General features: G+C 49.2%; 1 protein-coding gene across 2 annotated transcripts in view; it reads right to left on the minus strand.

The window, feature by feature from the left end:
* The window catches only part of WHRN (whirlin), an 89,008-nt gene that overhangs the window by 59,554 nt on the left and 10,661 nt on the right, over positions 1-18,793 (minus strand). For both annotated transcript variants that reach the window (XM_043453052.1, XM_043453049.1), the window contains exon 2: positions 2,089-2,307. In XM_043453052.1, the coding sequence (XP_043308987.1) occupies positions 2,089-2,307 (219 nt within the window). The remainder of the gene's footprint in view (positions 1-2,088; positions 2,308-18,793) is intronic.

Raw genomic sequence — 18,793 nt, forward strand, 5'->3', positions numbered from 1 at the left:
CATCACTCCCCATCACGCTTCCTGATTTTAATTTCTTCCATTAAACTTCACTGTCTTATTTATCTTGTTCAAATATGCCCATTTCTGGACTATCGTCTCATTCTTCCTATGACCTCCAAACTCACCAGCAGCTTCCCCAGAGCGGGGCTTCATGTCTCCTGTCCATTTCTGCATTCCCACCTCCCATAACAGCACCAGGTATACCAGAGGTGCTCGCTAAGCATGGGCTGACTCACTCAGTGGATCCTGGTTGCCGCGGCACCTGAGTCTTGGATTTTGTGTCTCCAAAATGTTGATAACGACACCTACCCCATAGAGCAACCACAAGGATTCCGGAAGATGCTGTGAGCACAAACTAGCACACAGCGAGCTCCTGATCATAATTACTACTCTATGTTCAAGCCCTCCAGAGGGAAGGCTTGAGAAAAAGATACAACAAGTTCTCTGCCCAGCCCTGGAAGGCTGGCCTTGAAAATGACTCAATGCCACAGGCTGTGCCGCTTTCTCGAGATGGCCAGAGAACAACAGCGCCTGGAGGGGAGGTGGGCATGAGCCCCTTTCTGCAGCCAACCAGCCCTGGCCCCCTTGAAGAGGCCCATGCAGGCGCTGGTGGTTCACACTAGCTGGCTACCCCGCTGCCTCTCTGCCGGCTCCAGCATACTGATATTTGAGCAAAGAACACAAAACACATTAAATAAATGTTATGGTCTTATCGACAGGAAAGGAGAGCTAAGAGTCTCCGGAGGGAAGGCGCTTGGCTCAGAGCCCCAAGCTGTGTCAGGGTCTTAAAACCTCAGAGAGCTGCTTACAGGAAGGACTTTTTTGGTCCCAGGAGCAATGAAAGGGCGCAATGCAAACAGCACCCAGAGTGAGCCTTAAAATATCAGGGGGATCATCTCTCAGTCCTTTCTCCATTTTATTAAAGAAACAGTCACGGTCTTGGGGAAGGAAGGTTCTGTAGGGGGCATCTCTTGAGGCCCCCACCCTCTTCTTCAGGTTACAGCATCCCACGGTGCTTTGGGCTACAACCCCGCCCCCACCAGCCACAGCACCGGTGTTTCTGTCAATCAAAGGTCCCTGCCAGCCAACCAGGTGCTCCCTCCCCATACACGAATCTCGAGGGAAAGGATGCAGAGAACGGAAACTGTGGGGACCCCTTTCTTCCTGGGGGCTGTGTCCTGAGTGCCTCAGCTTCAGTTCTGGGCCTGCCCACACACTGCCAGTCAATTCTGACTTTGTGGAAGCTGACCAGGACCAGTTTCCGTTCCTTACAACCCGAAACCCACACTGCAAAAGGTGCCCCGTGAGGCTTGCAGTCCTGGCAGCTGCATGTGGCCATGCGCCTGGATCTGGGCCACTGAGGAGTTAAGTCATCGCGAGTGTAAATCATCTGAGCGTCCTCTCTTCCTCTGTCCACTCTCGGGGCTACATGTAGACTAGGCTTCAACCACGGGGGGCAACACCACAGAGGACGGCAGAGGGAGAACGGAGCTGCCCCCCCAAGCCTAGAGGGTCCCCTCTACTCTGCCATGGAGAACTGATGCTTTCGAACTGTGTTGCAGGACTCTTGAGCGTCCCTTGGACTGCAGGGAGATCAAACCAGTCAACCCTAAAGGAAATCAACCCGGAATATACATTGGAAGGACTGATGCTGAAGCTGAAACTCCAATACTTTGGCCACCTGATGCAAACAGCTGACTCATTAGAAAAGCCCCTGATGCTGGGGAAGATTGAAGGCAGGAGGAGAAGGGCGCAACAGAGGATGAGATGGTGGATGGCATCGCTGACTCAATGGACATGAATTTGAGCAAATTCCGGAGATACTGAAGGACAGGGGAAACCTGGCGTGATGCAGTCCATGGAGTCACAAAGAGCTGGACACGACTGAGCAACTGAACAATAACAACGAGGGAATTGACGGAGATGAAGACCAGGAGCTCCTACAGAACCAAGGCCTTTCTTCCAGGCTCTAACCCTGTTCTGGGTTTGGCAAGGAGAATGGCATCTCAGTGGCCAGCTCCCCCATCCCGCCTCCCACCAGCCCTCCATCTCCAGGAGGCCCTGCGAGGCCAAGGCCAGGAGGCTCACCTTTTTCTCATCCCCGCCTTGCAGGAGGTGTAGGGTGCTCCTCCGGTCACCCTCATGCTGCCGCAGGGCACTGCCGTGGGGCTGGGGCAGGCCTGAGGGCGGCGAGATGCTGCGGCCCTGGGGGTCCACCCAGGTGTAGATGTGGTTGGTGACGTAGCCGCCGGGGATGCGCCCCGCTGAGTACACGGATAGCACCAGCTTCTTGGAGCCCTTGAGAGCCTAGAGAGAGAGAGAGAGAGATGTAAGCAGGAAAGGGGATGGTGAGAGATTATCCAGAGCTTGCTTCCTCTTGGGGCCCTGCACACGGAGGAGGCAGCCATCCCCCATGTCTCTTCCCTTCACCAGCCCTCAGTTTTGTCCCATGGAAATGAGGGCATCTGTCCCACCCCACCCCACCCCTCACCTTGAAGTGGTCCAAACACAGGAAATAGGACCTCTCAGCATATCTCTGCTGAAGAGTTAATGGAGCAGGCCTACAACTGCATCCTTATGAAGACCGGCTGGGCTGACCTCTGGGAACGTGGAATCTGCATGTTCCCACCATTCCTGACTTGATATGGGAGGCTCACTGTGCCGGGATTATTTGTACAAACGACGTAGAGGTCTGGAATGTGGGCATAGGCAGAGAGGCCTACATGACCAGCCCCCTGGTGTGAGTCTCTAAAGTGCGTCCCTGGAAGACATTTCACACGTGGTCACAACTCAGTCCTGGCAGAATCAAGCCCACCCTGTGTGACCGCACGGGGAGAGGACTCAGGAGCGTGTGCCTGGATCCCTGCGGTCTCAGCCCTGTGTGCTGTTCTCCACGCTCACTGTGTGGGGTACCCTTTTGCTGCAACAAATCTTAGCCATGAGCACAACCATATGCTGAGCCCACGAGCCCTTACGGAAACTGGGGAAGATCTCGACGACCCCCATAGAAAGTTAAGAGATAAAAATACTAATAATAATGGCCATCACTTTATGGCAAATAGAAGGGGAAAAAATGGAAACAGTGGCATATTTTATTTTCTTGGGCTTCAAAATCACTGTGGATGGTAACTGCTGCCATGAAATTAAAAGACACTTGCCCTTTGGAAGAAAAGCTATGACAAACCTAGACAGAATCTTCAAAAGCAGAGACATCACTTTGCTGACAAAGGTGCATATAGTCAGAGTTATGGTTTTTCCAGTAGTCATGTATGGATGAGAGAGTTGGACCATGAAGAAGGCTGAGTGCCGAAGAATTGATGCTTTCAAACTGTGCTACTGGAGAAGACTCTTGAGAGTCTCTTGGCCAGCAAGGAGATCCAAGCAATCAATCCTAAAGGAAATCAACTTTGAAGATTCATTGGAAGGACTGATGCTGAAGCTGAAGCTCCAATACTTTGGCCACTTGATGTGAAGAGCTGACTCACTAGAAAAGACCCTGATGCTGGGAAAGATTGAGGGCAGGAGAAGGGGTAGATAGAGAATGAGATGGTTGGATGGCATCTCCAACTCAGTGGACATGAGTTTGAGCAAGCTCCGGGAGATAGTGAATGACGGGGAAGCCTGGCGTGCTGCAGTCCATGGGGTTTCAAAGAGTCGCGCATGACTTAGTGATTGAGCAACAGCAATAATGGTAGCTTAACAATGATAAAAAGGCCTGTATGTATGAGACACTCTGCTGCGTACCTGATGTGCTTTATCTCCTGAAATCCTTATGGAATCCAATCTTGCTGAGGAGGGATTCCACGACTTAGTTGAAGAAAATGAGGGGAAATGACCTGCCCACACAGCTAGTAAGGGGTTCCTTTCACAAAGCAACTAATGCTGAGTGTAGATACCACCTTGACTTGACACTTTCTAGTCCGGGGACGGAAGGACTAGGGGAGAAGTAAACCCAAACTCTGCCCCCTGGGAGCAGCCATACTGCTTTCCCATGATGCACCTGTACTGACACGAAGCCCTTTATTCTGGGAGACGGTCATTCAGCACTGGGATTAACAAGCAAACACACCCCAGAACCCGGGATTTCGTATCAATGATAGTACCTACACATGGGTAAGTCCATGCTGCCGTTAAAATCACATTTACAATCATTACAAAGCATTTTAATGTGATAGATTTTACAATCATTACAAAGCATTTTAATGTGATAGATTTTACAACCATTACAAAGCATTTTAATGTGATAGATTTTAATGTTAAGTGGGGTCAGAGGATATAAATCCTGTCTCACAGCGTGATCTCAGTTATGTTAAGAGAAAAAATACACAGGGGGAAAAAATTGAAACCGAGGAGTAATGTGCCAAGATGCCAGCAGTCCTTCTCTCTGGGTGGCAGGATTATGGGTGGTTATTATTTTGTTCTTCCTGTTTTTCTATATTTTCCAAATGTTCCAGAAGGAAGGTATAGTGCTTTCAATATCAGAAAATAGCAATATGCATAAAACGGAGGGGCCACTTAACTCTCTGAACCTGCAGAGCACTGTGTTCTGCTGACCCCCGGTCCTCTCCACGGACGAAAGGGGTCAAGGGCGGGGCTTTCAGAGACAGTGGAAAGCCCTGTTGGGTAGAGTTTCTGGACAAGGACACTGGACCACAGGCCTGGACACCCTGACACCTGAACGTCCTCCAGAGGAGGAAGGTCGGGCTGGGAGGGCCCCTCGACCCCACAGTTAAATGCCAGTCCCCGGGCAAAGGGATAACAAGCAGATGGCAGCTCTCCAAAATTCTGCTTGTAAAAAAGATTTCTGAGAAGATGAGCAAAGAAAGATTTACAGTGTTCTTTTCCCATTCCCCGGGACTCCCTTGACAGCACAATTGGGAAAATAAAACCTCTGTGAAGTTTAAGATGCAGGATGGAGGAAGCCGGAGACCAAGCGTGCTTCTGCTGCAATTTAGCACACAGCATCGCGGAAGCCCACTGTGGCCTCTGAAGGGTCTTCCTGACCCCTCTGCCCCACCCCTGGCTCCCTCCTCCATGAAGGCGCTGCTGCAGCTCTGATGCTGCTTCGATGGGCTTGCCTCTTCTCTGCTTCCTCCCCGGGACAGATGGTGAGTCTGAGCCCTCACTCATTCCACAAGGGCTGACCGAGAGCCTACTGTGTGCGGACTGGAGAGAGCAATGTGAGCGTATCTTCAGGGCACCTGCGGCCTGGAGGGAGACAAGGCTTCGCTGGGCCCAGAGTGCGTGCCTGCCCGTGAAGCCGCTTCGGTCGTGTCTGATTCTTTGTGACCCTGTGAACTGTAGCCCCCCAGGCTCCCCTGTCCATGGGACTCTCCAGGCAAGAATACTGGAGTGGGTTGCCATGCCTTCCTCCAAGGGATCTTCCTGACCACAGGGATCGAACTCACATCTCCTGCAACTCCCGTGTTGCAGCCAGATTCTCTACCCGCTGAGCCACTGAGGAAGGCCAGGCCCAGAGTAGGTCCTCATAAAAGCCTGCTTGCCATGACTGGGTGAGAAAGCAGATTTTTGGCCTCCAAAGGAACCATAACATGCACAGGCATCACCCTGCAGCCACCTTCCTCGTCAGATCTGGAAGACTGCGCTGGAATTTGGAACAGGGGAAGGCAAGTGGAAAGAACGGGACCCTGTGGATTTGGGCAGAACTGGATTTAAGTCACCTCTGTCACCTGTGAGTCCGGGGTCACTGAGTTTGGCTGCTCTGCTTTCAAAGCAGCACACATTGGGGGCGAGGCGGTGGGGGGGGCGCGGACAATGCCCACCCCTCAGAATCCTGTGGGGAACATGGAGCACGTAGGGGGTGGGCTTCTGCACACAGTGGGGCGTCAGCATGTGGCGGAGCCCACTCCCCTCTCCTAGTAGTGGCTCCACATTGAGAAGGCAAACCAGGTGTAGAAAAGCATTATCCAGGGAGCTGGGGGAAAAAGAAGAAGAAGGTGTCTGAGAGAATGAAAATCAACGCACAGTGCATGATTTGTATTCTGTATCGCTGGCAATAGTGGCATTTTCTTGGTCAGTTCTATAAATAGGCAAGCAGCAACCTTGAGAATGGAGAGGAGGTTAATGCCTTTGATGAGAAGACGAGGGAAGGCTGGCGCCGGAGAGGGCCTGGCAGGTCACCGAGTCTCCCAGGCACTGCCGGTCCCCAGCACGCTGCAGAAGGGGACCCTGGCAACCCGAGATGGGAAGGGACGCAGAAGGCGCAGCCCAGACACGAAACCAGCCCTGGGCAAGCGGCTTCCCCTGTGCACCTCGGTCTCCCCATCCCCAGCCTGCGGGACCAGAAAATCTCAAGGCCACTCAAGTTTAGACCATCCCAGAACCTCTGATATTGGCTCTTTAGGGGTAAATGTGGGCTTTCACTGGGTCTTGGAGAGCTTGAATATAATCATCCAATGCTGCCTTATTTTTCTGGCAAAACTGCAGAAAAACAGGATTCCTGAGACAGCACTTTCCACACCTAAACAGGCTCGGGGAACACGGTCCTGGTGCCGTGCCATTAGAATGCAGTGAGGGGGGCTCCATCCACGGCGCTTTGACTAGACTGTGTGTGTCATGCAGGGAAGGTGGGGAGGAGGGGAGGGTCTAGGAGTTCAGTTGCTGTTTTTTCCTGGCTGTCTTATCTCCTTTTTTCTTTTTTTTTTAAACAAAAACAACCATTTGCTTATTTTTAACAGGTGTCCCTGGCAGGAGGAGAAGGGAACAACAGAGGATGAGATGGTTGGATGGCATCACTGATTTGATGGACATGAGTCTGAGCAAACTTCGGGAGTTGGTGAAGGACAGGGAAGCCTGGCATGCTGCAGTCCGTGGGGTGGCAAAGAGTTGGACACAACTGAGCAAATGAACTGACTGAATGGAAGGATTAATTCCTAAAGAGAGCTGGCTGGCGCTTTCTCGCCCTGAAAGCCCTTCCACCTGCCTACCTCACTCACTCACCACTGCCACCTTGATCCCTGAGGCTCAGGCCATCTGGAGGATAATGTGGTTCTCGTTCCCGGTTAGGTGCCCAGGCCATTCATCTCACAGAACTGGGGGCTTCTCTCACTGGCATGCCGCAGTAGCAAGCAGCCTTACACAGCAAGGCAAACTAGAAAGGACTCTGGTTGGGAAACAGACACTCAGGCATATCTCCATTGTGTTCTGCTGGGTGGTCGAGGGCTATGCCTTCCTCTTGCTGGCCTTGGTTTTGCCAACTGGCAATAAGCAGGTTCCTAGGTGGCGCTAGTGGTAACCAAACCACTGCCAATGCAGGAGCCATAGAGACGCGGGTTTCATCCCTGGGTCAGGAAGATCCCCTGGAGGAGGGCATGGCAACCCACTCCAGTATTCTTGCCTAGAGAATCCCCATGGACAGAGGAGCCGGGCGGGCTACAGTCCATGCAGTCGCAAAGTGTCAGACATGACTGAAGCAACTTAGCAGCAGCAATGAGCAGATGGGAATCCCCGGTTGCTAAGGTCCTGCCCCAAGTTAAACTTCAATGTCCTCTGGTTCATTGCTGTATTTAGGAGAAATGAAATTGCTACCAGGTTGGTCCTTGAACTAGATCTTGAACCTCGGGGCTTGAAGGTTCCATGTCAGTTGGGAGGGACCAAAAGGGTTTAAGAAAACACCAGAAGGGCAGATGGGGCATCTCAGGTGGGGCAGGTGTGGCACCCAACTCAGGACCTTCACAGCAGCAGAGGGACTTTCCCAGGGGCCCGACGGCTGGGGAGACAGCCTCCAATGGGACTGCGACCATGTGTCTCTGTTCTTCACAGGCTGCTGCCTATGTGTGGCAGACCACATCCAAAAGCTACCTTAAAGCAGTGTACCAGTGCCTGCTGGTGACTGTCGACCACACCCCTCTCCTGCTGCAGCAACCTGCAGAATCAGCCAGTCTCCTGAATCAAGTGCTTATAAGCTGTGCCACTTCACACAAGTTACCCACCCTCTCTGTTCATCTGCTTCCCTCCTGGAAAATGAAGATCTCTTTTCTCCACTCATTAGGTAGAAGAAGCCTATTAGCACAGTGCCTCATACTTAAGAATTCAATGAGCTAAGGCTAAACAAATCCCATGAGATCGGGGGAAAGTCCACTGCAAGCAAGAGCCATCATCAGAGCCCCTTGCTTCCCTGCTTGCTATCACATGTTTACTGGTGAAACTCCACCAGGGGATTTGCCAGCATGCCACCAGGTCACATCACAGAGGAATCTCGATCTGCCCGGGCAGATGGCACGGCTGAGATACTACCCATCACCAGATGATGACGCAGGCAGCGTGCTATGATTGCGGGAATGTAAATTATATGTGGATGTCTTCAAACTTAATAACTGGCTAGTTGGATTAATGCTCTCAGGAGGCAAATTTACTTCACTCAGCTCTTCAGGGCTGACCCTAACACCCCAAAATCACAGACCAGGTGACAGAATTCTCTGCTCAGCAGAAGAAGGAGAAATAGACTGGAGATGGTCACAGGATGAAGGGACTGGGGGGTAGGGAGGAGTTGTGTTAACACAGCAGGTGCACACATGCTCCCATGTTTAAAAACACGCACCAGAGAGCAAGCACAAGGTCACAAGACCATCAGATTACTGTCTGGAGAGGCAGGTATGAAAGAAGCGTTCCGGAAAAGTCTTGAGTGAGGACACAATGGTGAGTCATCCAGCTTATTTCAGGGCAAGGTCTTCTCTTCTGGGGAACAGATCACTCAGAACAGAAACTCAGGAGGGAGGGCTGGTCTAAGACCCAGGTTAGTGACGGGGAAGAGAGGGAAGGATCGTGCTGGCCTGCTCTTCCTGATTCCACCTTGCCTAGCTGGATTTGGGGTTCAGAGTCTCTGGGCCCCCATCCTGGCTCTGCTGTTGACTTTCTGTGTGACACAGAGCAAATAACTTAACCTCTGTGCACCTGTTTCTGCATTCAAAATGCCACCGTTTTAAGGATGATCAAGATAATATAAACTACCTAGATAGTACATAGAGCAGCATAGCAGTAAAGAATCTGCCTGGTAATTCAGGAGACAAGGGTTCGATCCCTGGGTCGGGAAGATCCCCTGGGGGAGGAATTGGCAACCCACTCCAGTATTCCTGTCTGAGAAATCCCCCGGACAGAGGAGCCTGGCAGGCTATATAGTCCATGGGGTTGCCAAGAGTGGGACAGTACTGAGCGACTGAGGAACAACAATATAGTACGTGGCACAGAATAGGTGCTAAAGGCGTGTGAATTCCTTTCCTGGGTCTGCCAGCTCCTTCTCTAAACAGAAGCCCTAGAAAACCTCTAAAACTCTCATCTGCATGGACGCAAATACCTGAGCAACTCTAGCCTCTCCCTCCCAACTTTCCTCCTCTTCAGAAACATCCTCTCTTTGGATCGATACTTCCTCGTATCAGCCGTGCCTTTGACACTCAGCCCCTTTCTCACCACCTCCAGGAAGCCTTCCTAGACAGTGACTGACTTCCCTTTTCCGAGAGCAGCCGGCACACTTGTATGTTTTTGTTGCCATCTATACTATAGCTTCTGTATCACCTTCATACATTCTGTCTCTAAGACTTCAAGACAAGCTCCTTGAGGCACACTGCCTATTCTGTTTTCTTTATACCCTCTTCCTGCTCCTTCTCCTCCACTCACTACCCATTCATTCATTTCACTCATTTGCTCATTCATTCAAGATATCCACTGGGCTTTCAAGAGGCTAGGCAGCCCAAGGAATTTGTCAAAAAGAGGCCACAGAAAGAGCAGTGCGCTGGCCTGGGGCCCAGGTGCCCTGGATCACCATCCCACGCTTGTTCACACTCACGTGAGCATCCATGTCTCAGACACACGTGGAATTCAGGGAAGCAGAAGGGGTAGTGGTTTAGAGCCACAGCTCTGAAACAAGACTTCAAGGATTCCGTTCCTGGCTCTGCCACTCACCAACGGCAACCCCAGGCAAGTTACTTAGCCAGCCTGTGTCCCAGTTTTCCCAGGCACGAGATGGGATAATAGTAGTATTATCTCACAGGGCAGTGGTGAGGATTAAATTAGTTAACATGCATGAAGTGTTTAGTGTCTGGCAGATAGGTAAGAGGTACAGAAGGGCTAGGTGTTGTTATTACTACGGAGAACCCAGAGCAGAAGTCTCAACCCGCCGTCCATGGCAACCACCGCTACACTCTGGTGTCTGTCCTCGGTTTGTACATTTTACAAACACATGGATGCTCGCATACAAAACTACTGCTGCCTGAGGTTTGCACAGGTTGACTCATGCTTAACATTTCATTGACATCTTTTTTTTCAGCTAAAAAAAACATATTTTGAGGATCTTTCCTTAAAAAGATCATCTCTTCCCAGAATACATGGCATTCCCTGGTGGAGATGCACCACGACTGAATTCCAGCTCCCCTATTGCTGGAAAATTTGTGTTGCATCTCAGTTTTTGCCAGCATGAACAATGATGCAATAACATATTTATATTTGCATCCAATTTTCTACACCAAAGAAAAGTGGAATCCCAGAGACTGTTTTTTCATATGCAACGCTGTCCCCCTCTGTGTAGTTCCTCTAACGACCTGCGGGGGGGCAGCACTGTGACAGCGGAGTCTGTAAAAGGCCCGAATTCCCCCTATCTTTGGGCACTGCGGATGGGACTGAGTGAGGGCTTTCCAGCCATCTCTTCCCGAAGCAGAGCTCACTCTGGTGCAGGGGTCCAGCCTCCTACATGCCTTCTTCCACAGGATCCAGAAATGCCCTAGTGTATGCAAGTCTTTGCTCTATCTTCCAGTTCCTTCTAGAGACGAAAGCATTGTATTGCAAAACATCAAAATGAAAAGGTGGTTTAGGGGGAAGACCCCTCAAGAGTTTCAGAGTAATAGACGTACTCACTAGAACACTGTTCCCAGACAGAGGACCACGTCGTCCTAGCTACGAGACTTCAGACAAGTTCCTTACGCCCTCCAGGCTGCACTGTTCTCACCTGTTATGTTGTTGCTGTCTAGTCCCTAAGTCCTGTCCGACTCTTTTGTGACCCCACGTACTGTAGCCGGGCTCCTCTGTCCATGGGATTTTCCAGGCAAGACTACTAGATTGGGTTGCCATTTCCTTCTCCAGGGCACCTTCCTGACCCAGGGTTCGAACACACATCTCCTGCACGCATCTCTGGCCTGGCAGGCAAGTTCCTTCACTGCTGAGCCACCAGGAAAGCCCTCTCACTTGTTAAGTGGGGCTATGCGTGCCCACCATCACGGAGTTGAGTGGACAAAGGACAGACAAGATCACGTCCACAAGGGATCTGGCGCTGGGCATGGTACATAGCAAGTGCCCAGTAGATGAGGGTTAATGTTATTGATTGCAGCAAAATTACAGTGATGACTATGCGTTTTATTCTTCCCACTGCACCTATGAAGAAAGACTGTCTGGGTGGTCAGGCATCTTATGCAAGGTCATAAAGAGGAAGAGGCGCAAGGCTTGAACTTGAATCTTGGATTCTTCAAACTCATGCATCTCTTACCAGTAGTTCAAGAGGGTTCAGATAGGGACTTCCCTGGTGGTCCAGTGGTTAAGACTATGGGCTCCCAGTGCAGGGGCCCAGGTTCGATCCCTGGTCAGGCAAGTAGATCCCACATTCCACAACTAAAAGATTCTGCGTGCTGCAATTAAGACCCAGCACAGCCAGATAATTTTTTTTTTTTTAAAGTAAGTTCAGATAACACAAGGCCAACCCCACGTCAAAGCCTCACAATATGGACAAGGAGAGGGCCTGAAAAGGGGGCTTGGACTTGACAGGCTGTAAGTAAATGAGACACCTAGGCCGCTTGAACCCTGAGCTGGTCCCAGGTGCAGCCACAGGCACGGAAAAGACCCTCCTCGCTCAGCCCCACTTGCAGGGAGGGCGGAAACTGGTGTGTGGACGCTGTCTCTGTGGCATATTTTAATGTCATGAGAAAGTAAAGCCCTAATTAACACTCTGTCTTCAGAGCGCCTTCCTCTGCACCACGTTTTACCTGTGTTAATTATCACCTCTTACAAGGACCACTAACTGCAACAGCTTTCCAGCCTCCTCTCCCAGCCTCCAAGATTAGTCTCTGCAGGGCAATCTGGACATCCTTTTAAAACGAGGTGGACCCTGTCCCTGCCCTGCCCCAAGCCCTCCCAGTGCCCTCCAGCCTACACGGTCAACCCTGCGGCCCGGCCAGCCTCCTCTCCTGCCCTCCTGGCCTTTTTATAGCATCAAGTGCTCCAGGAGACTTACATGTGCTGCTGCCCGCCCCGAATGTCCATATCTCAACGTGCATGCACGCGCCGTCCCTTTAGTCATGCCTGACTCTTTGCGACCCTATGGACTGTAGCCCCCCAGACTCTTCTGACCATGGGATTCTCCAGGCAAGAATACTGGAGTGGGTTGCCATGCCCTCCTCCAGGGGATCTTCCTGACCCAGGGATTGAACTTGTGTCTCCTGCATCTCCTGCACTGCAGGCAGATTCTTTTTTTTTTTTGCAGGCAGATTCTTTACTGCTGAGCCACTGGAGAAGCCTTACCTCAACATACTCAACTTACATATAAGTGATTATTTTATCAACATCTTTCACGACAGAGAGGACAGGAAATTCTGGTTTGGTCACAGATGTGACCAAATGTATCAGTGACCAGAGGTATCAGTAAATATGTAAATCAGTAAATATGAAAGATAGGAGACTGTGGGTGATCCCACGTAAAATGAGAGACACTGAAAAATACAACTATAATTGCTTTCCTCCTGAAATTGACCTGCTTCCTCGTGAAACTGAGTACCAATGAGGAATTTTACCTCTGCTGAGGTACCAATGAGTTTTCTATAGAATCTAAAAGAATGTATTAATTTCTCTTTTTGCCTTGGTTACTAGGAAGTTCAGAATTCCATTTGAATATGTACTATCACTCCTATAAAGGTACCACTTCGCACATGCCTATGGGTGTGAACATACACACACACAATACACTTTCCAATATTGTTTCTGATCTCTCTGCCTCTTTCACGATATGCTTTTTAGGTTAACTCACTCAATTATTTTTGAAATAGGAAGTAATATTAATTACAAATACATTAACAAATAAGTAAATGGGATATGTGGCTTCCCAGGTGACTCAGCAGTAAAGAGCCCTCCTGCCAATGCAGGAGATGCAGGTTCGATCCCTGGGTCAGGAAGATCCCCTGGAGAAGGGGATGGAACCCACTCCAGTATTCTTGCCTGGAAAATCCCCTGGACAGAGGAGCATGGCGGACTACAGTCCATGGAGTCTCAAAGAGTCAGACATGATTGAGTGCACACACACACACACAGAGATGGGATACAAAGAGTTAAAAGGTGTCAACCATTTCTTTGCTCACTTCTACTTCTTGCATCCCAAATCTCACTCCTGGAAATTCACCTTCTATTACTCTCTCATGAAGATAATAAATTCTCTCAATTTTAAAAAATAAACAAACAGGGAGTCTGGAAGAGAACGGATGCATGTATATGTATGGCTGAGTTCCTTCGCTGTTCACTTGAAACTATCACAACATTGTTAACTGGCTATACCACAATACAAAGTAAAAAGTTTAAAGTAAATAAAGAGGATGTTCAATCACACCAATCACATAGGAGGTGCTCAATAAAACAACTGCCAAGCGGATGAATGAATGCTAAAGGCCATCTCGACGATTAGATCTCCTCCACATGCATTTGGAAGCAGAGATACTTTTCACAGACACTTGGGCAGTAACTGGGCTTTCTCATCCTACCTCTCTATGTTCCTCCACTTCTCAGAAATCCTTTGCTGCTGCTGACTTTGGTCTAAGAATGCACGTCATTTACAAACAGAAGTCCAAACACCGTCCGTCTAAATTCTTGTGGAGTGTTGACATCAATCGGGTGGCAGTGTGGTAAGAATTCACTCTGCATCCAAGAAGGGCAGCCTCATTGTCATGTACCTGACGTCTGCATACCCATTGGACGCTAGATTGAGACCAAGATGAGCCCTGACATGGCCCATCTGTTCTGGCTCTCTGAGGCCACTTCACCACCTTGAGCTGCTGCATGCAGGGAAAAATCAACTGAACTGCAAGCAACTGTGTAAACCCAACCAAACCACCTCCCAGAAACGCAGCTCCACATAAAGGTCAGGAGGCACCATGACCACATACGTAGGAAGCAAAAATGAAAGGGGGAAGGTAATTAAACCATTGGGAAAATGTGAATGCGTAGAGATACAGGCCAGGGGAGGTGGTAGAGACGTGATGAGTAGTTGACATCTTCTTTCCCCCTTTTCAGTTTTCTTAATGATGTTTAGATTTGCCTTGGAACCTGAGTAGATTTTCCAAAATCAACTGTGCATCCCCCTCCTTCTCTTTTCTTTATGAGTTTGACCTTCTCCAAAGGCTCCAGTGTGAAGACACAGAAGCAAATCTTTGCTCCAGTGCTGAGAATGCCAGGATCCCAAAGGCTGGAACGGGCACCTGACATTTCAAAGCCCCTGCTCTCCAGCGTCTTTGCGCCTAAATGTCTGAGTGAGCTAAGGCTGGGCGAAAAGGAAAAACGCGGAGGATCAAAGGGAGGGGAAAAAGTGCTGTCCTTGGGGATAATGACATGAGAAATTTACAAGATAGTGACAGAGTGATCCTCCCTTTGCAAAACAACTCACAAGATGAGGACAGAGCTGATTTCAGAAAGATATTGATTCCTTTTTAATTCAATTCTTCAATTATCCACTAAGCCTGGCTTTTAGTCTCTTATAATTTAAGTAAATTGCTTTACAAATGTTCTCTTAAATTTTGTCTATTTATTCTTTTCTTTTTTCCTTTAAGGAGGAACTAATAACATTCTAGGAGTCATAGATATAATCATGAGATGCACCTCGATGGGTTTGCAATGGACTGTTTGTTGTCCAGAATCAATGTCCATAGCACATCCATCCATCAGGAAAATCAGTTTCTATCAATATCATTTTCTCAGTGCACGAGTGGATACACAGATGGGAAGTGATAAAGAATCCTCCTGCCAGTGCCGGGGATGCAGGTTCGATCCCTGGGTCTGGAATATTCCCCTGGAGGAGGAAATGGCAAGCTACTCCAATATTCTTGCCTGGGAAATCCCACAGACGAGGAGCCTGGCGGACTACAGTCCATGGGGTCACAAAGAGTCCAACAAGACTCAGCAACTAAACCAACAGCAATTATCTATGTACGTATGTGTTTAATATATGATATATTCCATACATCATTTATATGTACATGTGTGTGCTCAGTGGCTCAGCCACATTTGACTCTTTGTAACGCCACAGACTGGAGCCCACCAGGCTCCTCTGTCCACGAAATTTTTCAGGCAAGAATACTGGAGTGGGTTGCCATTTCCTTCCCAAGGGAATCTCCCTGACCCAAGGATGGAACCCACATCTCTTGCATTGGCAGGCAGATTCTTTACCACTGAACCACTTTGGAAACCCTTATATATGTATTTACAGCTATACAAACACTAAATATGCAAAGGGGTTCAACTTCACTATTTAAGTAACAAATTAGAGTAGGATACATTTTGTCTGTCAAATTAGCAAAAATGGAAAAGGAATATGATATCCAGTGTTGGCAAGGTTGGGGAAAAATGAGGCATCTCATACACTGCTAATGTTGGAGGAGGGACTGTGAAAAAAACAGACTCTTCCCCAAGAGCACTTTGGCAACAGTTCCCAAGCCTGAAAAATCTGCCTACCCCCGGAGCCAATGCCACCTCTAGAAAGGCAGTCCAAAGAATTATTAGAGATGTGCTTCAGTATTAATGTACAGAGGTGTTTAAAGCAGAAATAAAGATAATGGTTTTAAAAAAATAGTCCAACAAGAAGAAATTATTTAAATAAATCATGTACCTCTTTGCTGTGATACATTATGCAAGCATTAAAAATCATTTTCAAGAAACATTTATTAAGGTGGGAAAGCAGTTGTGATACATAGTCTTGGTGAAAGAGGCAGGCTTCATGACTATGTTCTAGTCAAGAATGGCAGTTTTCTAGGAGGTTCCCAGGGCAAATTTACAGGCACAGACACACAGGGGACTGAAGAGACACGGATCAATTGTCCACAGTGATAGTTTAAGGGGGGATTATCAAGATTTCAGGTTTCTTCCTTTGTGTTTTTCTGGGTTTCTACGTTTTCTAAACGGAACCTTATCTCTCTTAGGTCACCAAAATACACACACTTGTGCACACACATACACATTGTTATTTTAAAAGCTCAAACAGACTCCTCTGCTCCTCATGTTTCCTATGAGCTAAAGAAAATGGCCTTTGATTCGCCCAGTCTGCGATGGGGCTGACGGCCACCAGTCTTTTACGAAAGGCCCGGCAGACTCTGTCCTCATCCTGCCCAGAGGGCAGACGGCAAGACAGACTCAAGCCTCCACCGTTCAGTGAGATGATTTCATAAGTTACGGGTTTATCCTAATGGGGGTGGGGGCGGAGTTGAGGTCACAGTTATCTATTTAAGGAATTTCCACAGACAATGCATAAAATAAAATCCTGACAAAGGCCAGGGCATAGTGAGAGAGATAAGAGAGGGGACAAGGAAAGAGGCAGGGAGGCCGGGCCACCTCTGTACCTGACGTCCAGTCAATGACATGCACAGAGATCTCCAGGGAAGGAGTAGGCCGGCCTCAGCCTGGGTTGTCTGGCTCCTTGCAGCTTTTCTTGCCAAGTGGAAAAAATTGGGGGAAAGACGTACGTTTACTGACCCAGCTCTGACCAGCACCGTGGCTCATACGTCTCACTTCTCAGTTATTAATAGAAGCTGTCGAGGGCAGTGGCGATGCTTTGGAGGCAGAAAGACCTGGGTTCAAATCTTAGGCCTATCACCTCCCATCTGTATGCAGGCGGCCGATCACTTCCTATTCCAGATGCTGTTTCCTCTCCCTGGGGGCTGTGTGAAAAGTCAGTGTGCGAAGCCCCAGCAGAGTTCCTGGATCCACACAGAAGACCCTCCATGTGGCCCTAAGCATTACTGTGCTCCTTCCTGCAAGCTCGTAAGCATCTTGTGTTACATATTTTATACCAAGTAGAACATCATTTGGCAGGAAAACAGACCCCAACACAGTGGGTAATCATTCAATGTTCGAATGAATCGATATGCACAGTGCTTCAACACATTACCGGTAAGGCCATCAATATGGAGGAAATTGAACAGTGTAGGAACACAGCAGCTTAGTAACTTGTCTGCCATTTGACTCTTCTTTCCATCACAATTTTATGGAAGAGGAATTTGAAAATCAGAAAGGTTAAGAAGTTTGTTCAAGACCCCACAGGTGCCAAGTGGCAGAGTTGAGCTTGGAACCCGGAATGTCTGCCTCCAGAACCCAGATTCAAGCACAGTAGGATGCTCCCTCTCCCTGGTGTTGGGGTGATGGCCACAGTCCCTCAAGTCGACAAAACCTGGCTTTAAATCCTGGCTCTGCCACTTTCCATCTTGGTGACAACAGGCAAGTGACAAATTCTTGGCAGTTTTGCAAAATGAAGCAACAAACGTGGTACCTATAAATAAGGCTGTCGCGATGTTTAATGAATTTTATACATACAAAGGTTATTATTGTCCTCAGAGCAGCACTAGGAAACACACACTCTGTGTAATGACCAGAGAAAAGGAAGCCACTACCCGGAGGAGGCGGGGGGAGAAGAGAAGGTTTCCCACAGGTGGAGGTCTGCTAGCGGGCAGCACTGGGGCCATGGGGCCATGGGTGGAGAGAAACGAAGCCTTGCTGCTTGTCTGACCAAGCGTGAACTACACTTCGGCACAGCTGGGGAAAAGAACCGTCTGTGGGTAAAAAAGGATCGGATCATGAGCAGTCCGAACGTCAGGGTCAGGAGCTCACCCTCTGCCCCACAGGTTCCCAGCTCCACTGTGAGGCGCTAGGCAGAGCACCGTGGGAGCAGACCCAAGTTTCTAAAGTTCCACTCTGCCTCCAGGACGCTGAATGGGCTGGCGGGTAGATGAGCAAGATGGGAGACAGACAGGCAGACAGCAGGGAGGCCTCTGCAGTTTGGCAGTGGTGAAAGGGGTTGGGGGGAGTGGTCTGAGACCTGCTGGAGAGAGGTCAGGCCGGAAGAGTCTAACTCGCCACGGGCGGGTGCAATCCCGGACAGGGATCGTGGAGAAGCTTTCGACCTGTGGTGTTGGAGAAGACTCTTGAGACTGCAAGGAGATCAGATCAGTCCATCCTAAAGGAAATCAAGCCTGAATATTCACTGGAAGGACTGATGCTGAAGCTGAAGCTCCAATGCTTTGGCCACCTGATGCGAAGAGCCGACTCACTGGAAAAGACCCTGAGGCTGGGAAAGATTGAAGGCAGGAGGAGGAGGAGATGACAGAGGATGAAGTGGTTGGATGGCATCACCGACTTGGTGGACATGAGTTCAACCTCCTGGAGATGGTAAAGGACAGGGAAGCCTGGTGTGCTACAGGCCTTGGGGTCGCAAAGAGTCTGACATGACTGAACAACAACAGAGGTGCCATCAGAGGGTCAGAGATAAGCCAGGGCTTCCAGGGCAAATAAAAGTTGTTCTCAATACTACAGAAGAGCTGAAAAAAATAAACAAAAATGAATACACCAAAAGGAGGAACAGATCCTGTTCAGAGATGACACAGGTAGAAGATGGGTGAAGAGACAGACATTTGGGGGGAAAGAGGAAGGAATTTGTGGGTTACCTGAACATTCTGACATGCCCAGTTGACTTAATAATCTCAGGATTTGGAGGAACTCTTGGAAGGGGGAGAGGTTTCAGGAGAGCTGGGGGAAAAATCTGGGAGAGGGC

This window comes from Cervus canadensis, chromosome 30 (assembly GCF_019320065.1).
Source record: "Cervus canadensis isolate Bull #8, Minnesota chromosome 30, ASM1932006v1, whole genome shotgun sequence".
Classification (NCBI taxonomy): Eukaryota; Metazoa; Chordata; class Mammalia; order Artiodactyla; family Cervidae; genus Cervus; species Cervus canadensis.